The sequence below is a fragment of the Coregonus lavaretus genome (genome assembly GCF_964263955.1).
Source record: "Coregonus lavaretus genome assembly, chromosome: 19".
NCBI classification, from domain to species: Eukaryota; Metazoa; Chordata; class Actinopteri; order Salmoniformes; family Salmonidae; genus Coregonus; species Coregonus lavaretus.
In genome coordinates, this window is record NC_140006.1 from 37,952,934 (window position 1) to 37,973,945 (window position 21,012).

Consider the following 21,012-nt stretch of genomic DNA (forward strand, 5'->3'; position numbering starts at 1 on the left):
TAGCTTACTATACGTAAACACAACGATAGTTGCAAGAATGATAGCTCAGTTTCCATTACTTTTTGAGGACCCACAGTGACCCAACAATATCCAAACACAATGTTAATACCGGTCTGATGATGTCTTATAAAAACAAACCCTTTTTGGGTGGTTTTGAAGAGCGAGCGACACTTTTTCGTTGTTCCTTCTCCATGCTGGTCCAATGTGTTGTGCTAATTTCAACTTTGACTTGTGACGTTTTAAATCTACGGCAAGTCATCAGGGTCAACGCAGCCAAAACACTTCCGAAACCCACGCGACCGACTGTCTCTCCGATAATTGACATGTAAGTAGCAATTCCTCTAAATAATTAAACCGTTTCATACTTTAACTATGCCATTATATTCTTTATCGTGGAAATTAACCTGTAGATACTATGTAGCTTTATGAAACGATTACACTTGGGGTCTCTTGTTGTCTCGATTTCTCGCCTCAAGGCAGCCACAATAATTAAGTGATTTGACTATTCCTTTCTTGCTAATTTCCTAATCATGTGCGTTTTAGGCTAGGCTAGCTACGCCACTAGTATAAACAAACAAAATACATTTGAGATCAAATCACTAATCATGGAGTAAAACTAAGATACAATTCTGACATTACATTCATAATGTGTGCCAGTCGCTCACAACAAATCAGCTGATGCTTGCTAAATAGACCTACTTTGCCTTGAGTCTCTGTTTTGTGTGCCACAGTTTCATCCATAATACAAAACTGAGATGACTGCATTCGAAACATGTTGTTTAATAACACGTATTACTGAATACATATATGTTTTTTTTCCCTCACAGGAGTGTTTAGTGAAGGGATACCCTCTGTAGGAGTACAGCCAAGACAACGAGGATGGCTCTAGAACAACTGAGTGATGTAGTCCAGAGATGTGTGAGTCATAAGTGGCCACCTAAGGCAAGGATTGTCACATTCCATGGAGAGCCTAGTGTCTGCTGGTTTTTGGTTTTTCCTTTCAATTAAGACCTAGACAACCAGGTGAGGAGAGTGCCTTATTAATTAGTGACCTTAATTCATCAATTACAACGGAGGAGCCAAAACCCGCAGACACTCAGCCCTCCGTGGAATGAGTTTGACACATGCCCTAAGGCAACTGAGTTCACTAGAGCATTATGTTATGGTTAGTCTCACTCACCAGACATCCTCCCCAAGCTCGGATGCTTCGTATAGCTTATGCGTTGTGCACAATAGCTTGGGGACAAGGTTAGTAAAGGACAGACCTACCCAACCTCCCTTTCCATCTCTCTCTCTCTCTCTCCCTACCCCTCTCTCATGCAGCAAGCCATCCAGGATGACAACTATACGACTGAGGATTATGACGTGTTCCAGATAGCTGGACGTACCTGTATAGAGGATGGAGAGAGTGCTCAGGTTCTGAGTATCGTCGTAGATGAGGAAAATAAGGTGAACTAAAGATGAAACCAGACATACACTGTTTTATTATCACATACACTGGATAGGTGCAGTGAAATGTGTTGAAAAAGAGTCGCTCGCTGTGTTGTTTTACAGGGTCAGTCATAGTAGTACACGCCCCTGGCGCAAATTAGGGTGAAGTGCCTTGCACATCAACAGATGTTCATTTGGATGTAGTGTGCTGCTTCTCAGCTGAAAGGCTCTCTCTCTTAAAATAGCCTTTATATGCACTTTATAGGGATGTATGTTTGGAACCTGAGGTTTTCCTGACCACATGATCTGACCAGGAAAACCTCTGGGCCATAATTATGGTATATGTTAGTTATTACATATTACTTCTCCCCTTGTTTTTCTGTAGAACATAGTGAGATGTATGGGCTGGAACCTGCTGGGTCCTCTGGTTCAGATTCTGCTGAAGAAGGAGGAAAAAAATCTTCCTCACTGCCTCGCCATCCTCACACACCTGCTGGAGGTCTGTTTGCATGTTCTAACTATTATACGTTATTACAAAGGTCTAATACTCTGCTTTCAGCGCAATTCTGATATTTCTTCCACTAATTGGCGTTTTGACCAATCATATCAGACCTTTTCACATCAGCTCTTTTTCAAAATACCAATTAGTGAAAAAAATATCAGAAATGGGCTGCCTGTCTAAACACAGCCATATTGTTGTTTTGGTTATAAAATGTAAATGTTTGCTAGTCTGGCCCCAAATCTGTTTGTGATGTCTTGCCACCATAGGAGTTGGCAAGATAGTACAAACAGATCTGAGACCAAGCTACATGTTTGCATGTCCAGACACAGAAGTGCATTGACACAGAAAAAGGAACCCTGTATTCTTGTGTGTGATTGGTCAGGTTTGCAGTCCCAAGGAGCTGCTGGTTGGCTTGCTGGAGCAGGTTGAGGAGGCCCACCCTGACTCCATCGCAGAGACCGTCATCCTCCTGCTGCAGCCACTACAGAAAGGTGAGGAACAGGATGTATTGTCTGAACGGAACACCCTCAATATTGTTTGACATTCTTGACGATTAAGGAGTTTCTGTATCCTCTCCCTTTCCCTGCCTTAATGCCTATCCTCTGCTACCACTCTCTCAATCTACACATCCCTTATCCCCTACCTACTCTCTTACCTCTTTCCTACCCTGGGCCTCTAACGCCTGCCCACCCACTTCCTCTACTCTCGCTCTCACCCACCCTCATGCCCTTTGCCCCTATTCACAATTCCCTGTCTACTCCCTAACTCTCTCCCTCCCTTTCCCCACCCTGACCCCCTCCCTTACTGTCCCCACCTCTGCACCCTCCCCCTCAGTGTTGTTGCGGCTGGGTGGCCGGAAGGCCTCCTCGGTGGGCATGGCTCTCTCCACTCTGCTGGGCCAGGTGGCAAGGCTGCCCGTGCCCCAGACCAAGGAGCAGGAGGAGGATGACGTGTTCAGTCTGTGCCGCTGCTGCTCGGCCCTGCTGGTCTTCGTCAGGCCCTTCGTGGAGGAGGCCAAGCAGAGCGGGACGCCCACGCCCAAAGAGGACGAGCTGAGGACTGAGCTGCTCAAGTTGTAGGTCGACATGTTTTATCGGGGAGCTATTGGGTTAAGCGAACGGGGGAAGCTTTTATTATTTTATTTTTTGTATTTTACATAGATAGAGATACAATACACCATCATACTGTAGCTTAGCAGATGAGCATTGTATTCAGACTCAGTGTTCAATAGTCACATGTACAGGGTTGCAGATGTGATTGCAGGGTACAGTGAAAATCTTTGGCTCCAAGCTCCAACATTAAAGTACAGTGCATTATGTGTCTCTGTTGTGTCTCCCTAGCTGTATGAAGAGTCTTTGTGAGCCTCTTCTGGAGGTGCAGCTGAAGGATCCTGAAACCCTAGCAGAATCTCCCCTCAGGAACTTTGCCACAGAGATTCTGGTAAGAAGCCTGCTCAGATTGTGACCATTGCTCCTCTCATAGCCTGGTTCCAGATCTGTTTGTGTTGTATATCCAACGAGGAGACGGTTAATTGTGCCTATACAGCACCAACAGCTCTGGAAACAGGCTAGCTCTTTTTATACTATGGTTGAAGATTATATTCAACTGAATATATTCAACTTACATTTAAGTGTTTACGTTTTAGTCATTTAGCAGACATTCTTATCCAGAGAGACTTACAGAAGCAATTAGGGTAAAGTGCCTTGCTCAAGGGCACATCGACATATTTCTTTACCTAGTCGGCTTGGGGATTCAAACCAACGACCTTTAAGGTTACTGGCCCAAAGCTCTTAACCGCTAGGCTAACCCTCTCTATACTTTGGCTAACCCTGCTCCTCCTATACAGTGGGGAAAAAAAGTATTTAGTCAGCCACCAATTGTGCAAGTTCTCCCACATAAAAAGATGAGAGATGCCTGTAATTTTCATCATAGGTACACGTCAACTATGACAGACAAAATGAGAAGAAAAAAATCCAGAAAATCACATTGTAGGATTTTTAATGAATTTATTTGCAAATTATGGTGGAAAATAAGTATTTGGTCAATAACAAAAGTTTCTCAATACTTTGTTATATACCCTTTGTTGGCAATGACACAGGTCAAACGTTTTCTGTAAGTCTTCACAAGGTTTTCACACACTGTTGCTGGTATTTTGGCCCATTCCTCCATGCAGATCTCCTCTAGAGCAGTGATGTTTTGGGGTTGTCGCTGGGCAACACGGACTTTCAACTCCCTCCAAATATTTTCTATGGGGTTGAGATCTGGAGACTGGCTAGGCCACTCCAGGACCTTGAAATGCTTCTTACGAAGCCACTCCTTCGTTGCCCGGGCAGTGTGTTTGGGATCATTGTCATGCTGAAAGACCCAGCCACGTTTCATCTTCAATGCCCTTGCTGATGGAAGGAGGTTTTCACTCAAAATCTCACGATACATGGCCCCATTCATTATTTTCTTTACACGGATCAGTCGTCCTGGTCCTTTGCAGAAAAACGGCCCCAAAGCATGATGTTTCCACCCCCATGCTTCACAGTAGGTATGGTGTTCTTTGGATGCAACTCAGCATTCTTTGTCCTCCAAACACGACGAGTTGAATTTTTACCAAAAAGTTCTATTTTGGTTTCATCTGACCATATGACATTCTCCCAATCCTCTTCTGGATCATCCAAATGCACTCTAGCAAACTTCAGACGGGCCTGGACATGTACTGGCTTAAGCAGGGGGACACGTCTCGCACTGCAGGATTTGAGTCCCTGGCGGCGTAGTGTGTTACTGATGGTAGGCTTTGTTACTTTGGTCCCAGCTCTCTGCAGGTCATTCACTAGGTCCCCCCGTGTGGTTCTGGGATTTTTGCTCACCGTTCTTGTGATCATTTTGACCCCACGGGGTGAGATCTTGCGTGGAGCCCCAGATCGAGGGAGATTATCAGTGGTCTTGTATGTCTTCCATTTCCTAATAATTGCTCCCACAGTTGATTTCTTCAAACCAAGCTGCTTACCTATTGCAGATTCAGTCTTCCCAGCCTGGTGCAGGTCTACAGTTTTGTTTCTGGTGTCCTTTGACAGCTCTTTGGTCTTGGCCATAGTGGAGTTTGGAGTGTGACTGTTTGAGGTTGTGGACAGGTGTCTTTTATACTGATAACAAGTTCAAACAGGTGCCATTAATACAGGTAACGAGTGGAGGACAGAGGAGCCTCTTAAAGAAGAAGTTACAGGTCTGTGAGAGCCAGAAATCTTGCTTGTTTGTAGGTGACCAAATACTTATTTTCCACCATAATTTGCAAATAAATTCATTAAAAATCCTACAATATGATTTTCTGGGTTTTTTCTTCTCAATTTGTCTGTCATAGTTGACGTGTACCTATGATGAAAATTACAGGCCTCTCTCATCTTTTTAAGTGGGAGAACTTGCACAATTGGTGGCTGACTAAATACTTTTTTTCCCCACTGTATGTGTGTGTGTTCTGCAGGGCATCCTGTCGGACATCGGGGAGTCCCTCCCTGAGCTGCTGTGCCACGGCCTGCTGAGGAGGAGAGAGGTGCCTGGGTTCCTGGAGGAAGAAGTGTGCTACCCCAAAGAGTCTCTGGCCAGTCTGGCCTACCTGCTGTTTGTCCAGCACATTGCCATGGATACCTTCCCCACTGTCTTCAGGTAGAGATTAAAGACTTGTGTTTTCAGTTCACACTGCTCTGAAAGTACTGTTGCACCTGCCGCAGAAGTTTTTTATTAAATTTGTATTGTATGCCTCGGCAGTATGGGGGTTGGTTGGCTCTTAATGTAAGTGCTAAAAGAGTTGATTGTCCTAACACTCTTTTCCTCTTTCAGCTCAGTGTTTGTTCTTCAGTGTAATATGGAATACATCAACCTCTTCTTGAGCAGGTACATATTCATTTACTTATCTTTTTTCCACTCTAGTTGGTAACAATTCACTTTATTTTCCAATTTATGTAAATTACATAAAGTATAGCATTTTATAGAGTTTAATCAAGTCTTGAAAATTGGTTTTGATTGTGTCTAAATCCAAACAATATATTTGGTGCTCTTTTTTCCTCAGAACGGAAGAATCCAGGCTGCAGAAAGGACTGGTAAGGATCCTCTGTTTTAAAAGTCAGAAGCCTAGCAATTATTTACAAGTAACACTTTCACATTGACCTTCTACGACTCTTAACTGCTTGTTTCTCCTTTTCTAAGGACCTGTATGAAAAGAGCCTAGTGAGGCTTGAGGACAACAGTCTGCCAGTCCAGCTAATGGAGCTCAAATCCTTCTTCAGTGTCCCTCAGGTAAAACCAAACATCCTATATTGATGTAATGCCACAAATACTTGGGATAGCTTGTGTTAAATCAATCAGTAGAGATGAATTGCTTCATCCCATCTCGCTGTGTGAATCATGATTACATTTTATCCTTCCTTTACATTTTAGAACTTGGTGAAAGTCATGACATTGTGTCCAATTCAGCATTTGGTAAGTAACCTGTGTACATTATGACTACTTTGTCCTCTGGAGGTTGTGTATTACTAATATTGGCAGTCTGAAATATTTTTTCTGTTCACAGAGAACTAAAGCACTAAAAGTGCTGCAGTTGAGCATCAATAAATTTGACACGGAAGCCAAATACAAATTCTTCCAGTAAGTTCACCCCTGTAGAACAATATGGCCGCTCTCCTGTTCTGACACCTTCCTGTAAGATGCTCATAGTCTTGCTCTGATAACTTTTCATATCATTTTAGGTGCATGCTGAAGACAAGTCACCATGCAGGAGTAGAGGGCTACATCATCAAGAACATCAAAAACCAGATCGACTTTGCCTTAAAGGTAAGGCCAGTTCAGATTTACAAGGCTAGCAAACATTATTTTTTTTATTTTTATGGATACAACTTCAAAAACAACGGGAACTCTCCCTTTAAAAATGGTGCTGTATTACCTGTGGAAATGTACCTCTCTCTCCTCGTCAGCCAGAGAAGGGGAACGAGTGGTTCATGGGGGTACACCTGCTCCCTCTCCTGCGTCAGGTGCTGTGTCTCCCCCAGGGTCCTGAGACGGACCTCCTACAGAACCTGGACAGGTCAGTCCAGTGCACCCCAACTACCAGTAGTTGATTGATGCAATGTTTTCCACCCACCATCCAGGCTATATTCACTACAATAATTGATTGATTCAAACTAGTTTTGCCCAGTGAGCAGTAGTAGGGTGTAGTGAGACTCAACGCCCATGTCTTTCTTACAGGGTGATGGAGTCTCTGAACCTGCTGCGCTATCTACTCATCAGAGACAAAGAGTGGAAGAACCAGGTAGCTACTGCCTCAAAACCACAACACTTTTCCATATTGCAGAAGGGATGCATGCAATGTTTATGAACACAAAAAGCTTAATTTTGATAAAGTGAGGATGACCGATGATGTTTACACTATTGCCTAGTCTTTGGGTTAATTGAATGCACACACTGATCATACTCTGGTCTCCAGACGGGGATCTGGACTGAGCTGTATAAGATTGAAGAGCGCTTCATGAAGCCGCTGCGAATGGGGTTGAACATGTCCAAAGCCCACTACGAGGCTGAGCTCCAGAACACCAAAGACAACAGCAAGAAGACCAATGCTAAAGGTGAGACACAACCACTTATTCTTATCTAGTGCCAGCTGGTCTCCTTCCTACTATAGTAACCAATTGGCTCTAGATCCATGTTTTCTTCATATGATAGTAACATCTGTTTGGGCTGTTTGTGTTAGCAGAATCCCAGACCCAGGAGTCGGTGTGCTCTTTGACAGTAGGGAACGAGAAGATGCCAAACATGACGCCAGAGATGCAGCTTCAGGTAAAACACGTAGATACGACTGTATAAAAACATACTGTTTATCTATTATAGGTTCATTTTAGAGAATTGGCATGATTTATACAAATATTTCTACCTACTTTGTATTTTTAATCCCATGCTTGCCGTTTGTCATTGTAGGTTCTGCACTCGGCACTGCACACGTTTGACATGATCGAGAGCGTCCTGGCGAGAATAGAGGAAATCATCGAAGTGAAAGAGAAACCCTGAGCAGCAGTGGAACCGGGTCACAATTTCAGTGTCGTATTGAGGCCGTTTGCAATGGTCTCATAATCGAACTCCCTCCCTGTTGCCTCTGACCTCAAGTGTAACAGCAGTCAAAAGTTAACAAATAGATAAGCGAACAGGTGATCGATAGAAAAGCGATTTGGGTCAGTAAGCAAGCACTTTGGATCACTTGTTTCTGGTGAACTTTCTCTGGATTCTGACAATGATGCGATTTTTATTTTAATTATTTTGACATCGTTACCCAATTATGTCAGGTTCAGGCAGAATGACACCAAGACCAGCTTCTTGAATAACTGATTTGACTGTAATATAAGATAAAAGCATGTGCAAAGCTATGTTGTATGTTGAGTCTTCAACTATTTTCGAGACTGTAAATGCTTGATGGCAGTTATTCATTTTTTAAATGTCTAATGCATTTGCCATTTATTTAGTTACTTACTCAAATGCCACTAAGTTAATCATGTTGATGGATCTTTGTTAAAGACATACAGTTAATAAACTTTTGCCTTTCTAACCATGTTGTGCAAACGTCTTCATCAGTTCCCAAGAGTGCTTTATTACAACATTTATTCTGAGAATGTGGAAGTTTTATAATACAAGTACTAATTTATATATATAATAACAAGACAATCATAAATTAAAGGGTAACAACACAGAACAATTAAAGTAAACAGCACATCTTCACATAACACATATTTGAAATTCATACACTCCTTGGCTGGGAATGGGGACAATGGCAGTGTTGGCAAAGAGGAGTAAAAACAACAGGGAGAAAACACCAGTAGAGTAATCTCAGAGGTCAGTAAAAAGTGGATGCTGCAGTGCCTGTGCAGCTGTGATGCGTTTGGCTGGATTCAGGCCCAGCAGTCTATCCAGCAGGTCGTAGGCCTCATCAGGCACCCTGTCCCAGCCCCTCTCATCCTGGGCCTCAGGCTCAGCTAGGGTCTGGTCCTCCTCTGGGTGGTGCTGTCTGGAAGGCTCCCCAGGGAGATCAGTGGAGATGGGGGTGTCATGGTGGCATGTGGTAGTGTCTCTGTGGGGATGTGGTGTGGCCTCATCGTCCGGGGATGGTCTCCTTCCTCTGAGGGTTTCACACAGGGTCCTCAGGTCCTGGCGGGGGAGCTCGCGGCTGCACACCACTGATTTACCTGTGGTTGAATAATGGTCATGTTATGGTCAGACTCTGCTGTACTTTACTTTGGGTTTACTTTTTTTAAATTATCCAGCGGCATCCTGCCCTTATGGCTGGTAAATCATTGGAAATTAATTTGATTAAATAATTAAAGCATTTTAAAAATAGGTTTGCTTTTTTTTGTAAAGTTATGAACTAAGCTACATTATTAATTGGAGCCTCTTATTGCTGTTTTTTCAGTGACATGACTAAGAGGAACAAACTCAGTAAAAAAAGAAACGTCCGCTCACTGTCAACTGCGTTTATTTTCAGCAAACTTAACATGTGTAAATATTTGTATGAACATAACAAGATTCAACAACTGAGACATAAACTGAACAAGTTCCACAGACATGTGACTAACAGAAATGGAATGATGTGTCCCTGAACAAAGGGGGGGTCAAAATCAAAAGTAACAGTCAGTATCTGGTGTGGCCACCAGCTGCATTAAGTACTGCAGTGCATCTCCTCCTCATGGACTGCACCAGATTTGCCAGTTCTTGCTGTGACATGTTACCCCACTCTTCCACCAAGGCACCTGCAAGTTCCCGGACATTTCTGGGGGGAATGGCCCTAGCCCTCACCCTCCGATCCAACAGGTCCCAGACGTGCTCAATGGGATTGAGATCCGGGCTCTTCGCTGGCCATGGCAGAACACTGACATTCCTGTCTTGCAGGGAATCACGCACAGAACGAGCAGTATGGCTGGTGGCATTGTCATGCTGGAGGGTCATGTCAGGATTAGCCTGCCGGAAGGGTACCACATGAGGGATGAGGATGTCTTCCCTGTAACGCACAGCGTTGAGATTTCCTGCAATGACAACAAGCTCAGTCCGATGATGCTGTGACACACCGCCCCAGACCATGACGGACCTTCCACCTCCAAATAGTACAGGCCTCGGTGTAACGCTCGTTCCTTTGACGATAAACGCGAATCCGACCATCACCACTGGTGAGACAAAACCGCGACTCGTCAGTGAAGAGCACTTTTTGCCAGTCCTGTCTGGTCCAGCGACGGTGGGTTTGTGCCCATAGGCGACGTTGTTGCCGGTGATGTCTGGTGAGGACCTGCCTTACAACAGGCCTACAAGCCCTCAGTCCAGCCTCTCTTAGCCTATTGCGGACAGTCTGAGCACTGATGGAGGGATTGTGCGTTCCTGGTGTAACTCGGGCAGTTGTTGTTGCCATCCTGTACCTGTCCCGCAGGTGTGATGTTCGGATGTACCGATCTTGTGCAGGTGTTGTTACACGTAGTCTGCCACTACGAGGACGATCAGCTGTCCGTCCTCTCTCCCTGTAGCGCTGTCTTAGGCGTCTCACAGTACGGACATCGCAATTTATCGCCCTGGCCACATCTGCAGTCCTCATTCCTCCTTGAAGAATGCCTAAGGCACGTTCACGCAGATGAGCAGGGACCCTGGGCATCTTTCTTTTGGTGTTTTTCAGAGTCAGTAGAAAGGCCTATTTTGTGTCTTAAGTTTTCAGAACTGTGACCTTAATTGCCTACCATCTGTAAGCTGTTAGTGTCTTAACGACCGTTCCACAGGTGCATGTTCATTAATTGTTTATGGTTCATTGAACAAGCATGGGAAACAGTGTTTAAACCCTTTATAATGAAGATCTGTGAAGTTATTTGGATTTTTACAAATTATCTTTGAAAGACAGGGTCCTGAAAAAGGGACGTTTCTTTTTTTGCTGAGTTAATAATGCTTGTAACATTTCAATTAACTGTATGTATCTTTCCAATACACACAATGGTTCAGTAATTGACTGTTTTCCCGTGTCTCTGTCTATTTAGGAGCAACATCTACATATTGTCCTCTGCACTGGCTCCAGGCCACAGAAGACCTCCGTGAAGCTCAAAAGCTTCCAAACGCACAAATGCTGGCCTGCCTTACACTATATCCAAGGGCCACCCACCAAAAATGTGTTGTTCCGTGACCCAGAACTGCTACATTATGGAGATGTTATAAACATGAATACTGTGTGATTCAAAACTTGTAAAAGTTGCACATAACATTGATTAAAGATAAAAAATGTATGATATTCAGCATCGAAATCACAGCGCATCTTGGGTAATTTCCCTAGCAACGTTCCGACGTTTCTATGTTTCACCTTGGTTCCTTTTGTTGTACACCACCGCGCATAACTAGCTGTATTAGCTGTGGTCAGTATAGCCTGCCTTGCACTAAAAATCAGACAAAAACCATGGCTGACTTGGTGGGAAAGAAACTCACGTCTTCGCACGTTTGGCAGTTCTTTGGTTTCAGGCCGAATTACGAATATAAAAGGTGAGCCAGCAGACCTGATCGACGTCACTTGCAGAATATACAAAAAGATTATCAGGGCAAAGGTTAGACAGACTACAAACATTTACAAGTTCGCTAAGCTCTTCTTTTTTTTTAATGTAGCCTTTATTCAAATCCAGATGCATCTTTTTCGAAAGACATAGCCTATAGGATACGCTAAAATATTTCCGTACTTACTTTTATTTTGTAATTTGTAGGCCTACATTTAGGATTTGTACTGTTAGTTAGGAAAAAGGCCTATTCGTTTTTAGCCTATGCAAATGTTCATTCATTTTTAAGTGTTATAGGAATTTGTTTTATCTGATTGTATATTTATAATTTTTACAGTTCGATAGGCAAAAGGCTATGGATAATAGATAAACTGAAAGAAAAGAATAGGGCTAAGCCAACGTTCATTAAAGTGTTATAAAGAATGTTATAAACTGGATGGTTCGAGCCCTTAATGCTAATTGTCTGACAGCATTGGTATATCAGACCGTATACCACGGGTTACAGTTATTTTTACTGCTCTAATTACGTTGGTAACCAGTTTATAATAGCAATAAGGCACCTCGTCATGCCTAAGAACAGCCCTTAGCCGTGGTATATTGTCCATATACACCCCCCCCCCCCCCCATTTGTAAGCTATTCAATATAAAGTTGTTTGCGAGACAACTCCGACAGAAACCTCATTAACACATTTTCTGTTTCCGCTTATTGAAAGTGCTGCTGCGGGAGCTTATGCCCGATTGCCCGTTGCGCAATTCAAGGACATTAATAAAACACTTCGACAATATTATGTTAGTTTATAAGTTTAACTTGTCAAAGTAACATGTACTGCAACTTTTATTGACAGTAGCCCAGTGTAGGCCTATATTATTGGCTGTTTGGTATTTTCCGACAGCACAATTTATTTTGCCAACACTTTGGTCAAGTAAAGCAGAAACGTATCAGGAAGCTATTCGATTAGTTTCTCTTTCTCTCACTATTACTATACTATGTTTATATTTAGGCTACTCACAGACAACTTTCTGAGATGGAACTCTGTTAGGCCTATAGATTCATTCCATGGTTGATCATGAAAGAGTAGGCTATTCCTAGGCCAAAAAGTCACATGCAAATCAAATGGGAATTTGGGAGAAAAATCTCTTTAAAATTAAGATTTTAAAACAATAAGCCAGACAACGGAGTGTCCGCTGCAAAAGGCCCATGATCATCCGACATTGGAGGGGGGAAAAAAAACACGTCGGGCCCCATCTGACATTTTATGCTGCTTTGGTGCTCTCCGCTCTTTCTAAAATCCACATTGTTCTCTTGCATTATGTTAATAGTCAACCTACCACATATGTATTGAACATTTAGGCTATGGCAAATAGGGAATAGGCCATTTGGCATGTCGCCCTGCTGTGTATTCACTGCGCTGCTGTACGCTGCCAGACTCCGGTGGTAAAGTCAAGTTCAAATATGCTAAACCATCGTTTGTGACATCACAGTGTCATCACCACCGACAACGGCTGTCAAACATAGTCGATAAGACGAATACACACCGAACGTCTTGGCAGCCTGGATGGTTTCTCTGGAGCCTCGGATGGTCATGATCTGTGTGAGGGCGATGAGGTCGTCACTGGCTTTGAAGAAGGGGTACCTGCCACTCAGCAGGGAGAGCAGAATCACACCAGCTGACCAGATGTCTATGGCTGCAGGGAGACAGGGGTGAAAATCAAATATGATTGATAAATACAACTGAGAACACATTCTTATTTATATTACAGAGAGCGATATTGCAGTGGAGAGGAGTAATAGTAGTGATGTGAGGTGTAGTACTGCTGAGGATGGTGTCTGTGTGCTTTATCTGTGTTAGCCTTACCTGTTCCCTGGTTGGGACACTTGGTCAGGACCTCTGGTGCTCTGAAGCCTGGGGTTCCGGCCCTGGGGGCCACCTGCTGTTTCCTGGACATACAGATGTTACAGACTCGGTCGGTGGTGTAGCAGCTGCAGGTGAAGCCCAGGTTGACCGCAGCAGGGGTTGTCCTCTGGTTGGGTCTCTGGTTGCTGACAGGGGTCTTGACAGGTAGGGGGCGCCGGTGGGCAGTGACAAACTTGCGCGTGGCGGGGTCCTCTGTTTTGGTGGACTTCACCAGCTGGCCCAACACAGAGACAAAGGACTGTTATGATCTGAGGAAATCTGCAGCGGGCATGTTCACAGTCTGGTTTGTCACTGTTGGAGGGCAGTCTGACTGAGAATTCAGAAACATGTATTTGCTGGTGACATCTCCAAAAGACTAAAACAGAGTTACAGCTAGCTAAGAGAGAACTGAAAAGTATACCAAACTTGTGCGGCAATATATCTGTCAATCAAATGTGTTCCATACACATTGGTGATATAGAAATTAAAATATATACAGGTTAAAAGTAATGACTAAATGTTCCACCCTTAAATATAGTTGTGAAATGTTCTTGTTTTAAGTATGATTAGTACTTTCTTAGTAGTGACTAATTATTACACTTTGAAACTGTGTGAAATGTGTTAGAATCTACTACCTGGTAATGTGTGAGTGTAGGACCAGTAAAGATTATGACATTGTGCTACTATTTAGCAATGTGAGTAAGAGTTAAGCCAGACAACAAAGGACAAGGAGAACTGTCTACAGACAACTGAGAAACCAAGATAAAGAGGCCTCCCAATGTAGGGAGGAGAGAAACCGTTAGGCTTGTTAAAGAGTATGAAATATGGTGCAGGATATTGTGAGGACGGCGATAACTAAGGAATGCAGCCTATGATAAGAACATGTGTGTGTGACCTGATGGTTAGGAGAGCAGAAGAAAACATGAGCTAAACCCAGGTACAGTGGAAATATACAGCCCGCCTACAGCGGGGTGGGATTTTTGTTTGACGTGTGTGTATAAAAGATGTGATAACGAAAGAATTGTGATAACAGAATTCTCAATGAATAACCATCTCTGACTATGCAGACGGGACTCTGTCCGTTTCTTGATCCTTTTGGGAGACGCACCGAGACACTGAAATAGTGTGTTAAATAATTCTCATAACAATTGGACAACAGGGTAGCTATGGATTGGACAACAGGGTAGCCGTGGATTGGACAACAGGGTAGCTATGGATTGGACAACAGGGTAGCTATGGATTGGACAACAGGGTAGCCGTGGATTGGACAACAGGGTAGCTATGGATTGGACAACACGGTAGCCGTGGATTGGACAACAGGGTAGCCGTGGATAGAATGTAAGGAGAGAAGGTAAGTAGTTCCTACCTCTATCTTGGGGTCAGTGGTTTTGGTGGGGACGGGGGTACAGCTATTCAGGTTCCTCTCTCCAAACACGGCCCGCGGTGCTTTACACAGACCTGAGAGCTCCTGGTTTAAAAAATCAAAAATCAACTAAGTCACATCATGTCACTAATGAACACCGCAAACCAAGTACATAAAGCAAAAATACTACATTATGTCACTGTATACATTACAACATCCCTGAAGTTAGTTTTCAGTTCAAAATGTCTTAAGAGTATCACAACACCATATGGTCCAATAACTACAAGGTCAATGAGTTAATAAAAACTAAGCCTATAGACAAATACCATAATAACCACTGTAACCAAATGAAGAGCAAGCGGTAGAGCCAGAGCAGACACCTTTGTGTGTTTAGAGCGGGTGGTGGAGGTGAATGTGGACACCCTCTTATCCAGTGGTTTTGTGGAAGTGGAAGAAGAGGTGGAAGAGGAAGAGTGAGGTGCTGGGGTCTTGGGGTGTGAAAGTGATTGTAGAGGTGGGGCTAGGGAGGTTGGTGCCCGTTTCCCCTGTGAGGTCTCTGGTTTCCCCGTGGAGCCCCCACCCTTCTGGGTCTTCTGCTTCACCACCTTCAGCAGCTCGATCTGGGTGTCGGCCGTGCCCTGTGCCAGCCCAAAGTCCACCAGGGCAAACCTGCAAACCATCATGAAACCAATGTGTTGACCTCAGACCAGAAGACATGATCTCTGGACCTGACTGACTGAATTATTCCAGTCATATAGAGCCGAAAGTTAGCTCCAGTGATACAGAGGTAGTCAGTACTCACATCTTCTCCTGACGGTTGTATAGGAAGTTGGTCGGCTTGATGTCACGGTGGATGATGCCAAACTGGTGGATGTGTTGGAGGGCTTTCAGCAGGTGGTAGATATACTGACGCACCTCCTCGAAACTCAGCAGGCCAATGATATCCTGATAGGAGAAAGATTTCCATCACATTGCTATTGTTATGCCACAAATAAAACACACCAAACAAGGTATAAACACACACCAGGTATCCAACTACACAGTACTGACTCACCACAAAGGTTTGATGCTCCATATAAGGCATAACAATCACACAATGATCATCCTTTCTGAAGCAGTAGGTCACGCCCATGACGTTTTCTTTTCCACTTAGAGGGAAGAGAAACATTTTGAGAACTTTGTGTTGTCTAAACCAGGGGTCTCCAACCTTTTCTAGCATCAGAGCTACTTTAAAAAACATGTTGCGAGCTCCTTTTTCTAGGTTTCAAATAGTCACATTCTCCTCCTCTCACCTGGAACTCTTCAAATCAAATGTTATTTGTCACATGCGCCGAATACAACAGGTGTAGACCTTACAGTGAAATGCTTACTTACAAGCCCTTAACCAACAATGCAGTTTTAAGAAAGAATACCAAAAAATAAAAAAATACTATATAAAATAATACGAAATAAAAGTAACATTAGTCATTTGTGTACAAGAGAAAGTAGTGCACGGTTTCCTGTCAATATACCAGGTAAAATAATGGTTAATAAACAACTAAGGGGAGCCCTAAAAAATATGTGATTCTGCTCCCCCCCCCCAATAAATTATGTTTTATGTTTCCTAAATTCTGTTCTCAGTTTTATTTTTCACTCTTAAAATTACAATTGTTCATAGAGAAATATTGAATTTGATGTTCTGAGTCCATGTAAATGCTTAAATCACATCCGAATACTTTAGGTCTGTAAGAAAAGTAACACATTTAGATTTTTTTAGTGAGGAGTGAGGAATTTTCCAGTCTAGTGATGGTTCTGTACTGATGCTGCTCATTTCATGGCCAAGTTGGCAAATAACAAATTATAGACACAAATGATATACTTCTGCCAGGTAAACCTACTTTGCAGTTAAAATTTGATTGAGAAGGTTTTAGGGAAAGTATCTGTCAACCCACAAGGCGGTTATCACATCTACTGATAAATAAACGCGCGCACCACACAGACAAATGTGCAATATTGCAGGAAATTAATTGGCAGATAGTGTGTTAGGTTTGGCTTTTTAAGCCAATAGTGGCTAACCAGGGATCAGATAATGTCAATGTTGCGTTGATTAGATTAGATTGTAGCTGGGAGCTTGAACTGTCTGATACTTGAGATTTGATTCTGACAGTTTGTGGTGGAACACGTGAAAATTGCATGTACTTTCAGAATTGTTTGGCGAGTTACTCATAGGTGGGCTGCGTGCTACTGGTAGCTGGTGAACAACCTGTTGGAGACCCCTGGTCTAACCCCTAAACTAATACAGTGCAATCCTATTCATGCACTTGTTGAGAGAATGTTCCTCTACAAGTTAAAGGCTGGATCAGTCAATGAAACTGTTAGTGCTTGTGGTAATATTGTTCCTACACCCAGAGCTTGTAAAGTGTGAGACTTACCCAGCCACAGTGAGGCACTGGAGCTCTGCAGCAATCCTCACAGGGTGACTGGTGGGGATGAGGTGTTTCAGGGCAAACTTCTCTTTCGTCCCATTGGCCATCAGAGCCTCACCCAGGTACACTGAACTGAAAGTACCTAAATAAAACAACGTATTTTGTTGTTTTGCCAACTTCAACTGATATAGGATAACCCCTTTTTAACTACTATTTTTTTCGGATACTTGTTAATTGCCAAACTGTGTCTAAGCTGCAGTTGTCTGCATATGAAGACAGAGTAGTACTACATACCTTCACCAATTTTGTCTATGATGTGGAAAACTGTGGAGAGCTGAGGAACAGCTTCGTAGAGGTACTCAATGTCATTCTCCACATCCACTGAAGAAAAATTGAGAGTTACCATACAGAAGGCATAACATAACTGGTAAAGACAAGGTCACAGAAACAATGCCCCTACTTCCTGTTGCAAGATCACACTCACGTGATAGTTTTCTCCTTCCAATGTGCTTGTTGGCTTTGACGTGACTTTCTGTGCTGTTGCCGTCATTGCAGACAGAGGGATTAACTTCCATTTGTTCTGAGGACTGTGGATCTAGAAATACAGATGAGCATTTAAACCAGTGACAATTTTGACACACATGATGACTGTTCTGGAATGTTAACATGTAATTGGGAAATTGTAGGTGACCAAAGTTAATATTTAGAGTGATCAACACAATGTTTAGCATATTTTGAGTTTCTGTAATACACATTTTCCAGTGTTCAGTTTGTGACAGTCAAGGTGCAGAGGCACAATGACCGAGTACACACTGATTATTCTGAAGAGCAACTGTCAGCTAACCAAGTTACTGTGCATGGGACAGCTGGCAAGTTAGCTAACGTTTAGCAATCTGCTAACTCTGGTTTGACAAGCTAGCTATGTCGAAACAAGGTTTTTAATAAGGAAAAAAGCAGATAAAAAAAGGTACTTTATACTGATATTACTCATTTGTATACTATTCAAATTACACAGAACTGAACAACTAGCTAGCTTCTAGTTTGGAGAATGTACACTGAACAAAAATATAAACGCAACATGTTTTCATGAGCTGAAATAAAAGATCCCAGAAATATTCCATATGCACAAAAAGCTTATTTCTCTCAAATTTAGTGAGCATTTTATCCTTTGTCAAGATAATCCATCCACCTGACAGGTGTGGCATATCAAGAAGCTGATTAAACTGCATGATAATTACACCAGTGCACCTTGTGCTGGGGACAATAAAAGACCACTCTAAAATGTACAGTTCTGTCACAACACAATGCCACAGCCCAGGACCTCCACATCGGGCTTCTTCACCTGCAGGATGGTCAGAGGGGGGAGGGCGGGGTGCTGAGGAGTATTTCTGTCCATAGTAAAGCCATTGGCTGGTTGGCTGGGCCTGGCTCCCCAGTGGGTGGGCCGATGCCCTCCCAGGCCACCGCCCCTGCCCAGTCATGTCCATAGATCATAGTCCATGACCAGTCATAAATATATTTTATATGTGCGGTGCATTCGGAGGGTATTCGGATCCCTTGACTTTTTCCACACTTTGTTGCATTGCAGCCTTATTCTAAAATTGATTAAATTGTTTTTTCCCCTCAATCTACACACAATACCCCATAATGGCAAATCAAAAACTGTTTTTTAGAAATGTTTGCAAATTGATTAAAAATAAATACACTGGGTTCAAGTCCTGGCTGGGACACTCAAGGACATTCAGAGACTTGTCCCGAAGCCACTCCTGCGTTGTCTTGGCTGTGTGCTTAGGGTCGTTGTCCTGTTGGAAGGTGAAATTTCGCCCCAGTCTGAGGTCCTGAGCAGGTTTTCATCAAGGATCCCCACAGCATGATGATGCCACCACCATGCTTCACTGTAGGGATGGTGCCAGGTTTCCTCCAGACGTGACGCTTGGCATTCAGGCCAAAGACTTCAATCTTGGTTTCATCACACCAGAGAATCTTGTTTCTCATGGTCTGAGAGTCTTTTAGGTGCCTTTTGGCAAACTCCAAGCAGGCTGTCATGTGCCTTTTACTGAGGAGTGGCTTCCCTCTGGCCACTCTACCATAAAGGCCTGATTGGTGGAGTGCTGGAAGGTTCTCCCATCTCCACAGAGGAACTCTGGAGCTCTGTCAGAGTGACCATCAGGTTCTTGGTCATCTCCCTGACCAAGGCCCATCTCCCCCGATTGCTCAGTTTGTGCGGGCGGCAAGTTCTAGGAAGAGTCTTGGTGGTTCCAAACTTCTTACATTTAAGAATGATGGAGGCCACTGTGTTGTTGGGGACCTTCAATGCTGCAGACAGTTTTTGGTACCCTTCCAGAGGAGCTGCTCTTCCTCCCGGGGAAGGACTGCCGGCTCCATGATCTCGCCATCACGGTTGACAACTCCATTGTGTCGTCCTCCCAGAGTGCAAAGAACCTTGGTGTGACCCTGGACAACACCCTGTCATTCTCCGCTAACATCAAAGCGGTGACCCGAACCTGCCGGTTCATGCTCTACAACATTCGCAGAGTACGACCCTACCTTACACAGAAAGCGGCACAGGTCCTAATCCAGGCACTTGTCATCTCCCGTCTGGATTACTGCAACTCGCTGTTGGCTGGGCTCCCTGCCTGTGCCATTAAACCCCTACAACTTATCCAGAACGCTGCAGCCCGTCTGGTGTTCAACCTTCCCAAGTTCTCTCATGTCACCCCGCTCCTCTGCACACTCCACTGGCTTCCAGTTGAGGCTTGCATCTACTACAAGACCATGGTGCTTGCTTACGGAGCTGTGAGGGGAACGGCACCCCCTTACCTTCAGGCTCTGATCAGACGCTACACCCAAACGAGGGCACTACGTTCATCCACCTCTGGCCTGCTAGCCCCACTACCTGCCCACTACCTCTACGGAAGCACAGTTCCCGCTCAGCCCAGTCAAAGCTATTCGCTGCTCTGGCACCCCAATGGTGGAACTTGAAACCCTACCTCTTTAAGGAATACCTTGAATAGTATAAAAGTAATCCTTCTACCACCCCCCCCATAAAAAAAGGAAAAAAAGTGGTTGTCCCACTGGCTATCATATGTTGAATGCACTAATTTGTAAGTCGGTCTGGATAAGAGCGTCTGCTAAATGATGTAAATGTAAATAGATTAGGGCCTAATTTATTTTTTAAATTGACCGATTTCCTTATATAAACTGTAACTCAGCAGTCTTTGAAATCGTTGCGTTTATATTTTTGTTCAGTATATATATCTATATATATTAGAAGATAACTTTGAACTACCTAGCTACTTATTGTTTAGCTAACTTAGTTAACGTCTAGGTTCAAAATATATCCCATCTTCAACCTAGGCTAACCTTAGCTAAAGTTAGTTAGCTGAGCTAGCCAGCAAAGTTCTTTGGCAAATCGACTTGATGTTAGCAAACTTTAACTTACCTTTATCGTACAAATCGCTTGTAAAGGATAGCCGATGAGACTAATCTAATCCTCTCTGAGACAAATGCTTAAAAAAAGATAAGATACAAAGCAGAACTTTATAAAAGACAAACAAATCCAGAAGTGTTCTTCCCCTCTCCTTTTCCGCCAACAACAAACTCCGCGCTAAAAATGTACGTCAAATGACGTTGAACGTGATACGCACAAAAGACGCCTTTTCTAGTAAAGGCGTCTTTTTTGTAGGCACTAACTCCGCTATGCTTCGTTGAACAAGGCTTATGGAAATGAATATAATTTTAGTAGGGTTTTTGGATAAACGCCGAAAAAAATGTATGTGGTAAACACAGGCTTAGGAGATCCTATACCTTTTGTTCTATGAGATAATCTTAATCAGCAAACGTCACTTTTTGTGAATTTTTAAGCATTTACGTAATAAAACAAACAAAC

At 43.4% G+C, this 21,012-nt stretch overlaps 2 protein-coding genes across 3 annotated transcripts; one reads left to right on the top strand and one right to left on the bottom strand.

Annotated features, from left to right (window-relative positions):
- The first annotated feature begins 247 nt into the window (after nucleotides 1-247).
- glmna (glomulin, FKBP associated protein a) lies at nucleotides 248-8,526 on the top strand. Of its 2 annotated transcripts, none has more exons than XM_084182904.1 (19): nucleotides 248-325; nucleotides 828-918; nucleotides 1,324-1,449; nucleotides 1,817-1,930; nucleotides 2,316-2,424; nucleotides 2,768-3,008; nucleotides 3,274-3,373; nucleotides 5,400-5,581; nucleotides 5,756-5,809; nucleotides 5,985-6,015; nucleotides 6,122-6,211; nucleotides 6,353-6,394; nucleotides 6,486-6,559; nucleotides 6,661-6,745; nucleotides 6,886-6,995; nucleotides 7,157-7,220; nucleotides 7,395-7,533; nucleotides 7,659-7,744; nucleotides 7,883-8,526. In XM_084182904.1, exons 2-19 carry the CDS (start codon nucleotides 880-882, stop codon nucleotides 7,970-7,972), a joined length of 1,776 nt encoding a protein of 591 aa, XP_084039030.1. In that variant the 5' UTR covers nucleotides 248-325; nucleotides 828-879; the 3' UTR covers nucleotides 7,973-8,526. The 2 variants fall into 2 exon arrangements, with proteins under 2 accessions (XP_084039030.1, XP_084039031.1); XM_084182905.1 differs by having other exon boundaries at nucleotides 253-325; nucleotides 7,662-7,744.
- On the bottom strand, nucleotides 8,512-20,742 carry cdc7 (cell division cycle 7 homolog). The gene is made up of 11 exons (XM_084182909.1): nucleotides 20,566-20,742; nucleotides 17,608-17,718; nucleotides 17,418-17,504; nucleotides 17,130-17,265; nucleotides 15,773-15,866; nucleotides 15,521-15,663; nucleotides 15,099-15,387; nucleotides 14,722-14,823; nucleotides 13,317-13,590; nucleotides 12,997-13,146; nucleotides 8,512-9,138 (listed from the first exon to the last, which is right to left on the bottom strand). The coding sequence occupies exons 2-11, from the start codon at nucleotides 17,696-17,698 to the stop codon at nucleotides 8,783-8,785; spliced, it is 1,722 nt and encodes a 573-aa protein (XP_084039035.1). The 5' UTR covers nucleotides 17,699-17,718; nucleotides 20,566-20,742; the 3' UTR covers nucleotides 8,512-8,782.
- Nucleotides 20,743-21,012: the final 270 nt, after the last annotated feature.